The 14,410-nt window shown below is 42.6% G+C and overlaps 1 protein-coding gene across 1 annotated transcript in view; it reads right to left on the bottom strand.

Annotated features, from left to right (window-relative positions):
* EPS15 (epidermal growth factor receptor pathway substrate 15) overlaps nt 1–14,410 on the bottom strand; it is a 113,761-nt gene that overhangs the window by 57,542 nt on the left and 41,809 nt on the right. Inside the window, exons 10-11 of the mRNA XM_074961753.1 lie at nt 13,868–14,013; nt 1,965–2,121 (exon numbers count right to left, since the gene is read on the bottom strand). Coding sequence (XP_074817854.1) covers nt 1,965–2,121; nt 13,868–14,013 — 303 coding nt within the window. The remainder of the gene's footprint in view (nt 1–1,964; nt 2,122–13,867; nt 14,014–14,410) is intronic.

The following is a 14,410-nucleotide window of genomic DNA, read 5'->3' as shown; positions in this document are numbered from 1 at the left end:
ACTGGCAGAGGGAATCAAAAGAATAATGGTGCAGCTCAACAGTTCTCACTCTGTACAACCCACAGTATGTGATACCACTTCAGTGGCTGTCAGCAACACTTGTTTCTCCCCGCCCCCCCCCCCGCCAACCTTGATTTTTAGCCGTCCCGTATAAATCCCAAGTAGGCGCATGTAGTTGTCTACACTGGATATTTTATTGCATAAAAGAGCACCTCTTTTGAGAAGAGCTGCATGTTCAGTCAGTTGAACAGATTAATAAGTGTTCATAAATTCCCTAGTAATGTTCAAAAGTATGGGAGGGATTTACAGAACCAGCTGAAACCCATTTCCTTCCCTCTTTTAAATAATTTCTTAGTCATTTTGTATATTGAAGTTAAAACTCATTGCAAATCTCAGTTGATCTCAGTATTTTAGGAATGTTAAGAAGATATCACTTGATGCACTAAAAAAAAGTAGCAAGCAATACTGATCTCAGCTACTGTACAAATCAAAGTCTGGACATTACATGTTTCACAACTCCTTCTGTAACAGCATGGATATTCGCTCCAGTGATAGTGCCAGTTATCAGATTCAGGGTGTTTACACTTTGTCTTAGCATTTTCTCTGCAGTTTCAGAACTTCAGCAGCACACAAAAATAACACAACAGCTACCAACATTTGCCCCCGCCCCAGAGATGGCTGAATTTCTCTGATAGCTGGAACAATCTTTATTGATAAACAGAGCAAACCAATAGTTTTTAATGTTTTAAGTTTGCAAAGCAACATGGGACCCTTACAGATGCAAGGCTAGTTAAAACAGCAATAATTTCAGATTTCAGCATAACTCAATATCTACCTAAATGCTATGGTATTTCAAAGACTACTGAAAAGATATTTAGAAATGTTCATTACCAAGCCAACAGATATTATATATTAGAAAAAGCGAAGAACCTCTAACCTTGAGAAAGCAGAGTTAAGAAACTGACAGAATAATAAAGATGTAAAGCAGAGTGGTGCAGAATGGAAAAAATAGTCCAAACTGGAAAAGACAGAAAAGAAAGCAAACACACACAAAAAAATTAGTAAAGGCATAAATAAAGCACATTGTTTTTTGTTTTTGTTTTGTTTTTAAACTGAATGTAAAAAAAATTAGGTACCAATTGCAAAAAATTCAAAAGGCATGCAAAATTTCAAGTTTATCAATTTTCAGGTGAGAATTTCTCATTCTGTTTATTATGAAGACAGCACAGCTGTGTCAATATTTAGCGCAACCAAGAGAAAATGTTAGTAATCACAGCTATTACAATGCATCCTACACAGATAAGATTTTGTTGTGACCTCTATTTGACTGCTTCTCTAATAAATAAAACTTTAAGCAATTAAAAGCCTCAGAGTCAATACAGCAGTGGATGGTTTAATGGCCAAAGGGGTCTGAGGACATTTGAAACGTTATTATGAATACAAATGGATAGTTAAAAATTTGAAACATGCTCCTTTAAATAATTAATCACAGAGCTGAAAAAGGGTTTAATTTATTTTAGTAGAGACTGACTTCTTGAAAGAGGGAAATGTGAAAATACCACTTTTAAAAACTCTGTCTCAATATTAAGGAAAAGGATAATTTGTGCATATAATATTTCAGGTGCACAATGAAGTTCATCCTTGGATACTCAGGAATAGGTTTATTCTTTCGACAAGCTGATTTCATGGTTCCTCAACAGCAAGGTGTCTTTGCTTGGTTGGCTGGTGTAGCAAATAAGTTTGCTAAGAAAGCATTTATGCAGACATTATATCTATGGATGTTAACTGACAAAAACAGTACATCTGTTCATGGCAGTTAATCTTGTTTTTTCTTGATAGCACCACCATGTCTAGATTTTAAAAATTGGATTTAATTTTATTTTTTTTATTTAATAGCACTTGAATTCAGAGTTTGTTTAGTATTTTTGAGGTTTCTACTTAAAAGCCTTCTGTAAAATCCTTACCTTCAGTAAGCTGGCTCTGTCTGATGGAGGGATCATTTCTGTAGTCAGAATCTGAGGAGGATCAATGCCCTTTGTTAACTTCTGATTAATTAAATGGAAAGCCAAAGCAAATTGTTCTTTTGAAAGCTTTCCACAGTCCTGTGTGTCACAGAGGCCCCTGTATACAAAAACACACAGACACAGAACAACTGATTAGGTGCAACACCTCATTTCTACACGTACAATATTGTTTAGGAGTGCGTGCTCAGGCAGTGAAAAATTATGACAGCAACTGTCACATACTGTTTTATATCTTCAAATCACCTTACAAACAGCAATTAATCCTCAACACTGAGGAAAGTGCATATCATCCTCCTCCTCTCTTGCTCCTCTTCTCCCCTCTCTCCGTCACCCCCCTTTATTTTGAACACATGTATACGACAACTTCTGGATCTCCCAAGGATCAGACTGGGGTTTCAAACTGGATTCCCCAGAAATTAATGGGCTTATCCAGGATGGGAGGTCCCATGGTTCTACACCTCTCTACTACATGGGGTCCACACATGCTCATTTCTCTTAGGGGTCCAAACGTGAGCTATCATGAAGGAAGCCCTGATGTCTATTATATGGTGACAGCAGCGAGGACCACATGCTCCAGATTCTGCAATGTTCATATTGTGTCCAAAGCCTTTCATCCATAGCCCAAGTGGCGGAAGTGGTTGAGCATCAGTTAGGAGCAGATGGCTGCTCATGCAGCCTCAGTGGACTAAGACAGTTTTTTTGTTTTTATTGGGTACACCAGTCTTTGGACGTTGCTGCCCTCAGGGACAAAAGGCTGAAGGATACATGCCATTAGAATTGATTCTATCTGCCTCTAGAGAACCCTTTTCTGCCCAGAGAAAGAGCAACAGAGGACATTTACCAAAATTGAGTTGCTAAGGGGAGTGGGGTGCACTGTGCTCACTCAGGTGGCCTAAGATCACTGTCAAGATGCTTAATAAGGGAGGTGGAGCAGGAGAGAGAGAGAGAGAGAGAAAGAGACTTTTTCCTGTTTTATTCTAGTTTTGTTCTCTTCTTGACCAGCAAGCTGCAGCGTCACCAGCAAGCTGCAGCGTCACCAGCAAGCTGCAGCGTCACCAGCAAGCTGCAGCACCTCAGGAAGAAAAGCTGAGAGGAAAAAAGCTCAAGATACAAATGCAGCCCTGGGACACAGCTGAAATGTTGAGTTACTGAACCAAGTTGATAGAAATCTGAAATAAAGTTTTGGACTTCTCAGAAGAACTCTGCAAATGTGAGGTCTAGCTAAGTCTGCTTGTCACTGTAGAGACAGAAAAAACTGGGGAGAATTATAGCAGGCAGGACATTCCACTGATTCCAGTAATATGAATGGTCTGGTTCTGTCCGAGACACAAGCCAGCTGGATCCCCAATGTGATGGATATGTGGAACTTAGCCCTGAAAAATGAAATGATTTTCAAAGATGCTAAGCACCTGAAGCCCCATTTCACTTCAGATGATTTATCAGTACTCAAAAGCTGGAAAACCAAGCCATAATTAACTTTTTCAAAGCCAAACAACTAACTCGTGACACAGCCAGGTTAAGAAATCAGTCCTAGACCTATCCTCAAGGTACTAGATGATGCCTCAGATATGAACTGAAACACATTATCTAGGACCTTTTTACCTAGTACTTACAAAAATTGTACTACAAAAAGGCACTAGGTGAAGTCAAAGTCTTAAGTCTGAAGAGTTTAAATGTAAACAAATTAATGTAAATGTATGCATTACAAAAGTAAATATTGTAGGATATTCTATTTCTCATTCCAACATTTAGTAGGCAAGTCTCCATATCAAAGATCAGTTTTGGCAAATTCAAAATTGATAAAAGAAATTTTTTCATACAATTCATAATTAGACTGTGAAACTTATTGCCATAAGAAGTCACTGAGGCCAAGAACTTAGCAAGATTCAAAATAGGAAAATGTATCCATGTTTATCTGAAAAATTTCCTTTCTTCAAGTTATAAGGTCCACAGATCTGTTACAAAGGGTACTTCAGCCTGTTTTCAAGTTGGGAAAAGAACCGGACTTCTCCGTCAGTGGCAGCAGGGGAATGCCATGCCTCATCAAGTTCCCTTCAATTGACAACTTCCACAGTGAGGATAATTCAAATCTACTTTCCTAAATTAAATATAATTGGAGGAAAAAGCACCACAATTTCTCATACTGCTGAGCACAGTAAATTCCACCTAACCACCAACCCAAATCCTGGGATGCCAATTTCCATCTCTATTCTGAATGATGTTTGTCTCTAAGGGTATGTCTACACTACGAAATTAGGTCTAATTTATAGAAGTCGATTTTTAGGAAGCGATTTTACACAGTCGATTGTGTGTCCCCCCACTAAGCGCATTAAGTCGGCGGAGTGCGTCCACAGTACCGTGGCTAGCATAGACTTTCAGAGCGTTGCACTGTGGGTAGCTATCCCAGAGTTCCCGCAGTCTCTGCTGCCCATTAGAATTCTGGGTTGAGCTCCCAATGCCTGATGGGGCAAAAACATTGTCATGGGTGGTTTTGGGTACATGTTGTCAGTCGCCCCTCCCTCCGTGAAAGCAACGGCAGACAATCGTTTCGCGCCTTTTTTCCATGCAGACGCTATACTGCTGTCAGCAGATGGTGCAGTAGGACTGCTAACCGCCATCATCATCCACCGCTTCCGCTGCTAACCGCTGTCATCATCCAACTCTGCTCTCCTGGTGCCATGAATCCACCTCGCAGGTCCTCTTGTCGTTATGTATAAATATCTATTCTTGTGGCATCCGTCATCATCATCCGCTTCCCACTGCAACTCTGCTCTCCTGCAGACACCATACCACGGCAAGCATGGAGCCCGCTCAGCTCACCGCTGCTGTTGTGAGCATTGTAAACACCTCGCGCATTATCCTGCAGCATGTGCAGAACCTACAAAAGCAGGCAAGGAGGCGATGACAGAGTGATCACGATAGTGATGAGGACATGGACACAGGCTTCTCTCAAACCATGGGTCCCTATCTTGGGACTGAACCACCTTGGCAGCCAGTACATAAACCGCAAGGGGTACTTTTCAATGGTGCTGTAAGCACTGGTGGATCACAAGGGATGTTTCACCAACATCAACATGGGATAGCCAGGAAAGGTGTAGGACACTCACATCTTCAGGAACTCTGGTCTGTTTGAACAGCTGCAGGAAGGAACTTACTTCCCAGACCAGAAAATTACCGTTGGGGACGTTGAAATGCCTAGAGTTTTCCTTGGGTACCAGCCTACTCCTTAATGCCATGGCTCATGAAACCATACACAGGCAGCCTGGACAGTAGTAAGGAGCAGTTTAACTATAGGCTGAGCAAGTGCAGAATGGTGGTAGAATGTGCATTTGGATGTTTAAAAGCTCGCTGGCACAGTTTACTGACTAGGTTAGACCTCAGCAAAACCAATATTCCCATTGTTATTGCTGCTTGCTGTGTGCTCTACAATATCTGTGAGAGTAAGAGGGAAGACGTTTATGGTGGGGTGGGAGGATGAGGCAAATCGCCTGGCGGCCGATTACGCTCAGCCAGACACCAGGGCGATTAAAAGAGCACAGCTGGGTGTCCTGCGCATCAGAGAAGCTTTGAAAACCAGTTTCATGACTGGCCAGGCTACAGTGTGACAGTTCTGTTTGTTTCTCCTTGATGAAAACCCACCCCCTTGATTGACTCTCCTTCCCTGTAAGCCAACCGACCTCCCCCCCTTGATCACTGCTTTCAGAGGCAATAAAGTCATTATTGTTTCAAAATCATGCATCCTTTATTAATTCATCACACAAATAGGGGGAAAACTTGCAAGGTAGCCCGGGAGGGGTGGGTGAGGAGGGAAGGACAAGGCCACACTACAGTTCAAAAAACTTATTGAATGCCAGCCTTCTGTTGCTTGGGCAATCCTCTGGGGGTGGAGTGGCTGGGTGCCGGTAGCCTCCCCCTCCCCCCGTGTTCTTGGGCTCTGAGTGAGAAGGATATGGAACTTGGGGAGGAAGGCAGGCAGTAATACAGAGGCTGCAGCGGCGGTCTGTGCTCCTACTGCCTTTCCTGCAGCTCCACCAGATGCCTTAGCATGTCAGTTTGCTCCCCCACTAGCCTCAGCATTGCATCCTGCCTCGTCTCATCGTGCTCATCCCTCCTCTCATCACGTTCATTTAACACTTTCCTGGACTCTGCAATTGTTGGCCTACACGCATTCTGCTGAGTTCTTTCAGTGCAGGAGGACTGCATGAACTCTGAGAACATGTAATCAGGAGTGCGTTTTTTTCGCCTTCTAATCTGCGCTAGCCTCTGGGACGGAGATGATAGGGGGAGCATAGAAACATTTGCAGCTGTGGGAGGAAAAAAAGGGAGAGTAGTATTTAAAAAGATACATTTTAGAGAACAAAAGGAAGACCATTTCACACTGAATCAAGTGATTCATATTACACAGCACATGTGCTTTTGGTACAAGGTCGCATTTTGCCTCTTAAATTGAGTACCTGCCGGTTTGGTGTGAGACATCACACATGCTCAGCTGGGCAACAGAATTTGGCTTGCAGGCAGCCATGGTAAGTCAAAGGGTTTCAGCTTCTTCAACCTTCATAACCTGGGGGAATGGTTTCAAACAGGAGCGCCCTCCTTTCCCATACCAAGCAAAGCCCGTTGGGTTGGCCATTTAAAAGGAGGGGCTGCGGTTTTAGGGTGAATGTGCAGCACAACCCAAATCCTCCCTCCACCCAATTCTCTGGGATGATCACTTCACCCTCCCGCCCCACCACGTGGCTAGGATCAGGGAAGATCCCTGTCAGCCAGATGCGAACATACCAGCATGAACGGGCCTCCCCACACCGTGTGGCTAACAGCGGGGATGATTTCTTTTCAGCCAAAGGCAAACAGCCCAGCAGGAATTGGCACCTCTGAATGTCCCCTGGGCATGGTAAAGTGTCCTACCATGGAGGACGGAATAAGGCTGCCCTCCCCAGAAACCTTCTGCAAAGGCTTTTAGAGTACCTCCAGGAGAGCTTCATGGAGATGTCCCTGGAGGATTTCCGCTCCATTCCCAGACATGTTAACAGACTTTTCCAGTAGCTATACTGGCCGTGAATGCATCCCAAGTCTTCAGGGCAAATTACTCATTAAACACGCTTGCTTTTAAACCCTGTATTATATTTACAAAGGTACACTCACCAGAGGTACCTTCTCCGGCTTCACGGTCCGGGAACCTGCCTTGGGAGGGTATTGGCTCCAGGGTGATGAACAGTTCCTGGCTGCCAGGGAGAAGGGATTCTCCGCTTGCCTGCTGTGAGCTATCCTCAACCTCCTCCTCATCCACAAAATCCTCATCCCTGTTGAGTGAGACTCCCCCCTTGCAGGTGTCCACGGACAGTGGTGGGGAAGTGGTAGGAACTTCTGCTAGAATTATATGCAGCTCATTATAGAAGCGGCATGTATGGGGCTCTGACCCAGAGGGACCGTTTGCCTCCTTTGTTTTTTAATAGTCTTGCCTGAGATCCTTAATTTTCACACGGCACTGCTGTGTGTCCCTGTTGTCGCCTCTGTCCATCATGCCCTTGGAGATTTTGGCAAATATATTGGCATTTCGTCTTTTGGAACGGAGTTCTGCCTGCATGGATTCTTCTCCCCATATAGCGATCGGATCCAGTACCTCCCGTTCGGTCCATGCTGGAGCTCTTTTGCAATTCTGGGACTGCATGGTCACCTGTGCTGATCAGGTCGCCACGCTGGCCAAACATGAAATGAAATTCAAAAGTTCCTGGGGCTTTCCCTGTCTACCTGGCCAGTGCATCTGAGTTGAGAGTGCTGTCCAGAGCGGTCACAATGGAGCACTCTGGGATAGCTCCCGGAGGCCAATACCGTCGAATTGCATCCACATGACCCCAAATTCGACCCAGCAAGGTAGATTTTAGCGCTAAACCCCTCGCCGGGGAGGAGTACAGAAATTGATTTTCAAAGCCCTTTAAGTCGACAAAACAGGCTTGGTCGTGTGGACGGGTGCAGGGTTAAATCGACCTAACGCTGCTAAATTCGACCTAAACTCCAAGTGTAGACCAGGGCTAAGGTGGACCAGATCTGTGGATCTTATTACTTGAATAAAGGAAATTCAGGAAAGCACAAATAAGTTTTCCTATGCTTCTTCATGCTAAGGGCCACAGATCCATTATAATGGATTTTCATAGCAGCGTGCCTGCAGGGTAAGAAGGGTAAATATACATATCCAAAACAAAAGTGGATTATGATTTAATATCCTCTCCTAGATATAAAGGCATGGCGAAAACTTCTGGCAAAAGGAAGGAAGTGACATTAGCTAAAATTAGGTGAGCAGTATGCAGAATTTGGTGAAATAATGGCTGTCTAGCAGATCTCAATACAGGAGACAGGACTACTCTGCCCTGAGATTGTCAACTGCTCCTAAAGACTGGACTTTAATGCTGAATTGTAGGAGAAACATTTCTTTATCTTACCTAGAGAATGAATGCTATGACATTGTGAGGACTACTCAATTAAAAGTAAGATTCTGGAACTTGAGTAAAGCTCCCAACTTCAGATAAAAAGCCTCAGCCAACTGGATATAGAGTAGGCCTTCTAATAGCTACCAAAGAGTAGAGATGTAAAATGACACCTCCTGCCAGGGTTCCATCTGAGTAGTGCTGTAAGGAGCATAATACGGTTCCAAGGTAGTGGTCTCTGACCTTACAGCATTAGAGTAAGGATGATGCCCTAATGAAGTATTTAATGTTGGGATTTGTACAGAACTTTTCTTGAATATGATGAGATCATTATACTACTGAGACTTTGACCTTCTTCCTTGAACACTCAAAATGAAGGGGGAACTCAAAGCTATTTTTAAACTGGTTTAACAGGATAGTTAAACTGTGGACTTTGCACCAGTAAGTATAATAAGTTCCATCTGTTGACTTTTCACTGGGGCTCACAAGAGCAATAATGACTTCATTCAAGTATTCATTTTAAACATGTCTGGCCCTGGATGGAGGACCGCTCTGTGAGACCGAGACATAGCCTCCTCTACTAGAAAGGCAGAAACAGGAATGAGAGAGCAGCAGTGATATTTGTATTATCCTGGGGCACAGCTGAGAAAGTGGGAAGACCTATAGAGGGACCGTGTCCACCTTTGCAAGATGTCATTCACTACCTCATACCCTAGATCCCAACACAGATGTGCCACAGAGCACTTTATTTACTTTTCTCAGCTGCAAATAGATCCATCACCAGCCCTCCAAAACTAACTTACGAGTAAGATACTTTTGGATGCTGCAACCACACTGCTAATCCAACTTCTGCCATGTAAGTCTTGGTATTCATCTCCCCCTCATGGGCTGCGCACATGGAGATAGGAAACTCTGCTCCACACAGGGAAGGAGAATTTCTTTGGGGTATAGGCTGATCGTGTTCTTCCCAGTTACTACGAAAACCCTATCAAACACGTTCACTGTCACCACCAGAACAGGTCTGTCATCCAGTGAAGGAACAGTGCTCCAAGACCTCAATCAATCATTGTTCTAGCTAGTGGGTACTGTGCTCTCTGTTTCTGGTACACATTTCCTGAGCTGAATTGGAAGATCCCATTTAAAAAAAAAATATATATATATATATATTATAGGATTCTCTGCAGCCACCAGTTGAGGGAGCAGAGAATATACCACTCGAGCTAGAGTTCTGCCAGCACATGAGATAGGGTGAGCTACGAAGTGGATACAAGGTTTTATTGGCTAGGTATCATATGTACTTGATCACTGAAGCATAGCTGTGTTTAAGATGAGGATTCACAATACGTTCCAAAAAAATTTGGATTTTTGTTTCTGTGACAACTTGTTTGCCACTTGTTTATGGCCATCTTCATCTTCTGTTAACATTCTTCTGAAATAAGACCTTGTACATCATAGTCCTTATCCTCAGGCCAGGCCTATGACTGACTTTCCTGGTACCACGTCTGCCCTGAACCCAACATACTCCAGCAACCACATCACTGCATGCTCGCTTCAGCTTTCTCTCTGTACAGAACTCAGACTGAAAACAGTCCAAGAAGTGACCAGTGAATTTCCTTCTTCACAAAAGCCAATATATTATTGCTACCACAATCCTGGAGAGGATCCCTGGGAGCATGTATAAAGATTACGGCTGTCAAGCGATTAAAAAAATTAATCGTGATTAATCACATGATTAATCACACTGTTAAACAATAGAATACCATTTAAATATTTTTACATGTTTTCTACATTTTCAAATATATTGATTTAAATTACAACATAGAATACTAAGTATACAGGGCTCAGTTTATATTTATTTTTGATTTCAAATATTTGCGCTGTAAAAAACAAAAGAAATAAATTTTTTCAATTCCCCCATTGCAGGTCCTGCAGTGCAATCTCTTTACCATGAAAGTGGAACTTACAAATGTAGAATGTATAAAAAAACTGCATTCAAAAATAAACAATGTAAAACTTTAGAGCCTACAATTCCACTCAGTCTTCCTTCTTGTTCAGTTGATCATGCAGACAAACAAGTCTGTCTACATTTGCAGAAGATAATGCTGCTCCTTTCTTGTTTACAATGTCACCTGGAAGTGAGAACAGGCATTTGCATGGCACTGTTGTAGCTAGTATTGCAAGATATTTACATGCCAGATGTGGCAAAGTTTCATATGTCCCTTCATTCTGCAACCACCATTTCAGAGGACATGCGTCCATGCTGATGATGGGTTCTGCTTGACAACAATCCAAAGCAGTGTGGACCAACGCATGTTCAATCTCATCATCTGAGTCAGATGCTATCAGCAGAAAGTTGATTATCCTTTTTGGTGGGTTGGGTTCTGTAGTTTCCGCATCAGAATGTTGCTCTTTTAAGACTTCTGAAAGCATGCTCCACACCTCATCCCTCTCAGATTTTGGAAACAGTTCAGATTCTTAAACCTCGGGTTGAGTGCTGTAGCTATGTTCAGAAAATTCACATTGGTACCTTCTTTGCATTTTGTCAAATTAGCAGTGAAAGTGTTCTTAAAATGAACAACATGTGCCGAGTCATCATCCCAGACTACTAGATCATGAAATATAGGGCAGAATGCGGGTAAAACAGAACAGGAGACATACAATTCTCTCCCAAGGAGTTCAGTCACAAATTTAATTAATGCATTATTTTTTTTTTAAAACAAGCATCATCAGCATGGAAGCATGTTCTCTGGAACAGTTGCCAAAGCATGAAGAAGCATATGAATCTTTAGCGCATCTGGCACGTAAATATCTTGCAACACTGGCTACAACAGTGCCATGCAAATACTGGTTCTCACTTTCAGGTGACATTATAAATAAAAAATGAGCGGCATTATGTCCGGTAAATGTAAACAAACTTACTTCTCTTAGCGATTGGCTGAACAAGAAGTTGGACTGAGTGGACTTGTAGGCTCTAAAGTTTTACATTGTTTCTTCTATAACTGCACTCAAACAAAACAAACAAAATCTATATTTCTAAGTTATACTTTCATGATAAAAAGATCAAACTACATAGTACTTGTATGAGGTGAATGAAAAATACTATTTCTTTTGTTTATCATTTTTACAGTACAAGTATTCATAATCAAATATAATATAAAATGAGCACTGTACACTTTGTAGTCTGTGTTGTAATTGAAAGCAATATATTTGAAAATGTTGAAAAACATCCAAAATATTCAATGCATTTCAATAGGTTTTCTATTTTTTAACAGTGCGATTAAAACTGTGATTAATCAACAGTCATAATAAAGATCAAATGGTAATCAAAGCAGGAAAACAAAAAATGCTGCCCTCCTTCTGCAAAGCGTAAGAATTGCCCAAGGATGGATAAATGGGAATGCTTTAAAGACAGCCATCATTAGGAAAGATAGATGTATCAGAGGATACCTGTTCTGCTTGTCCCCGATTCATTGAGATTAGAAATAGGATGGAGTGGATTGCAATGTTCCAATATGAAGCAGATGGAAAAGCCACAACCTGAATGAAATCATCCATGGGTTTCTGAGATGGAGAATAGGACAAAGCTGTTCCTAAAATCCTTGCACAGCTCCATCAGGCACCCTGCTACACAATATCCAATGATCTCATTTGATCAAAACTATATGTAACCCTTTCGCTCCCAAAATGAAAGATCCTAGAACTAATCAGGGGTCTAATTCCAGATAGGTCTGGGAGACCTGCAGATAGCTCAGGGGCAATAGAGGGCAGCTACAGACCCTGAACATGTTCTAGCTACCACTTGCAAAGAGATATTTGCTCCTGTTACACTTCATAGATAGCTTTAACTTGCCATATATGACATGAATTTCCTTCTATAGTATCTGCCAGGAGTCCATATTGCAAGCTGACTTTTACGATTACTCTGAACAGTCTCAGTTTTCCATAAAGTCTCACATTGTATCATTAAAATAGCTGGGAACTTTGGGATCAGACACTCAGACAACAGCCCCTCTTCCTGCGTGAAAGAGATTTGAAACCGACTTTTTTCCCCTTTCCTATCCAGAGAAAAGCCCCTAGGCCATGCGGTTTTTCTGTTGAGAGGGAACAGACTTGCAACATTGTCCACCTGTGTTAGCACTAATTGTGAAAGAATGCAGAGGCACTGAAATATGAACGGTCATCTGACACTCCTATGTGTAAGCCACCTGTAAGTTTTCATGACCAAAGGAGGGGGCTGAGAATATGCCTGCCTGGACTTGGCTGCCTTTGATGGGCCTATGCAATGAAGAGGCCACTCTTCCGGTTCACTCTCTCTCCCAGGTAGAAACCCCTAGTCCCTAACCACCAGAGAAGTGACTGAAGTGAGATTTTTCTGTCTGGCATGCTGCCCTTCTGGCTTCAGTCCCTTCACACAGATGGATTGCTTACCCCAGGGCTAGCTCTTTACCAATCCTACCTGCCTCCTTTCTTGCCAGGAGAGGGGCTAAGGTGACCCACACCTGGCCTGTGCTGCATCTTGCCTAGCGGAGCTGGCCCTCCAATCCTGCTTGTTTCCCCAATTCTTCCCCAGGCAGGAAAGATGACCCCAACCAGCCTGGGCTGTGAGGAGAAAACTACCTTCTGACCAGAGAGCTGGTAAAGCCCCCCAGCTAGACAGTATTTGCGGAGGAGGGTGAGAGCAATAAACATAGACCCTTCCTTTTGCCTCTGGCTTCTCAGTGCTCGCCTGTGCTCTCTCCATTCCTCCCTGAAGCCTACAGGAGCGCCAAAAGCTGCATGCATCTCAGAAGGGGAAAAAACAGCTGAGGAGAAAATCTCCCCAAAAATCAAATGCAGCCTTGGGACATGGCTAGAAATCACAGACAGACGAATTATTGAACCAACTTGCTAGTCTAAAAATTTGAAATAAATTTTGGAATTGCCCTCAGAAAATCTCTGCAGCAGAGAAGTCTGGTTCAGCCTGCCTGTTGCTGTACAGGAATAGAAAACTGGAGAGAACTTTAGGAGGTGAGGTATTCACAGCTGCCAGTGACAAGTCAGGTTTTGCCCCCAAGTTGCAAGCAGGCTAAAGTACCTATTGTAACAGCTCTGTGGACCATATCATGTAGAAGACAGGCTGGACATTTAACATGGATATCAAAAACACCCAGTATTATCATAATTATAATGGAACTGATTAAACCCAAGCAGAGAGGCCATAGGCCGAATGACCACATGAAGCGCACTAAGCCTCTCACCTCTAAATACAGTCACTTGAGGTCAAGGTAGAAGCAAATACACTGCTGATACTGTACCTGTCCCATAGTTAACCAGAGGACTTCGGGCTGCAGAGATATCAATGTGGCATCTTTCATAAACAGTATGTGTAGAGAGAAAAAGATGTTGTTCTATTTTTTAAAAAGGTGAGAGAAAAATTCTTACCAGATGTGTGCAAGTATGTTAGAAGGCAGTCCTGTCTTCAAGAATAACTCTCTGGCTTCCACACCAGAGATAAAACCATCCATGTCTTTATCAGTTTTCAGGAAAACCTCATCATATTTGATTTTGTCGGCAGGTGATACAACCCACTAAGAAAAAATACAGGTAAATCTCTTTGAGGACAAATGTATTTTTAATCTCAAGGAACAACGTAATTCTAGTACTAAATCTCTTCAAATGACATCAGTCTTTCTAATAACCAACCGCAATGAGACAGCTTGGAAAGATCTACTCCCAGTTGCTTGGTTCTGTCATGGTCAGAACAGGTAAGACTTTTTGTCTCAATGGCTGCTTTTTTTGGACATACCCCAGGGCTCATTTATTTGAAGTACTGGTATATATTCCTGGCCTTGTCTCACTTCAGTTACTTACATCAGCTATCCAGTCCTCTATCACTAACCCCCTCAGACCACACACACACACACACACCCCCACCATTAATTTGTTGGTAAATTGCTTGCCTGATGATTACTGGATTTGTCTCTG

Source organism: Natator depressus, chromosome 8 (genome assembly GCF_965152275.1).
Source record: "Natator depressus isolate rNatDep1 chromosome 8, rNatDep2.hap1, whole genome shotgun sequence".
NCBI classification, from domain to species: domain Eukaryota; kingdom Metazoa; phylum Chordata; order Testudines; family Cheloniidae; genus Natator; species Natator depressus.
This window is presented reverse-complemented; position numbering and strand designations above follow the sequence as displayed.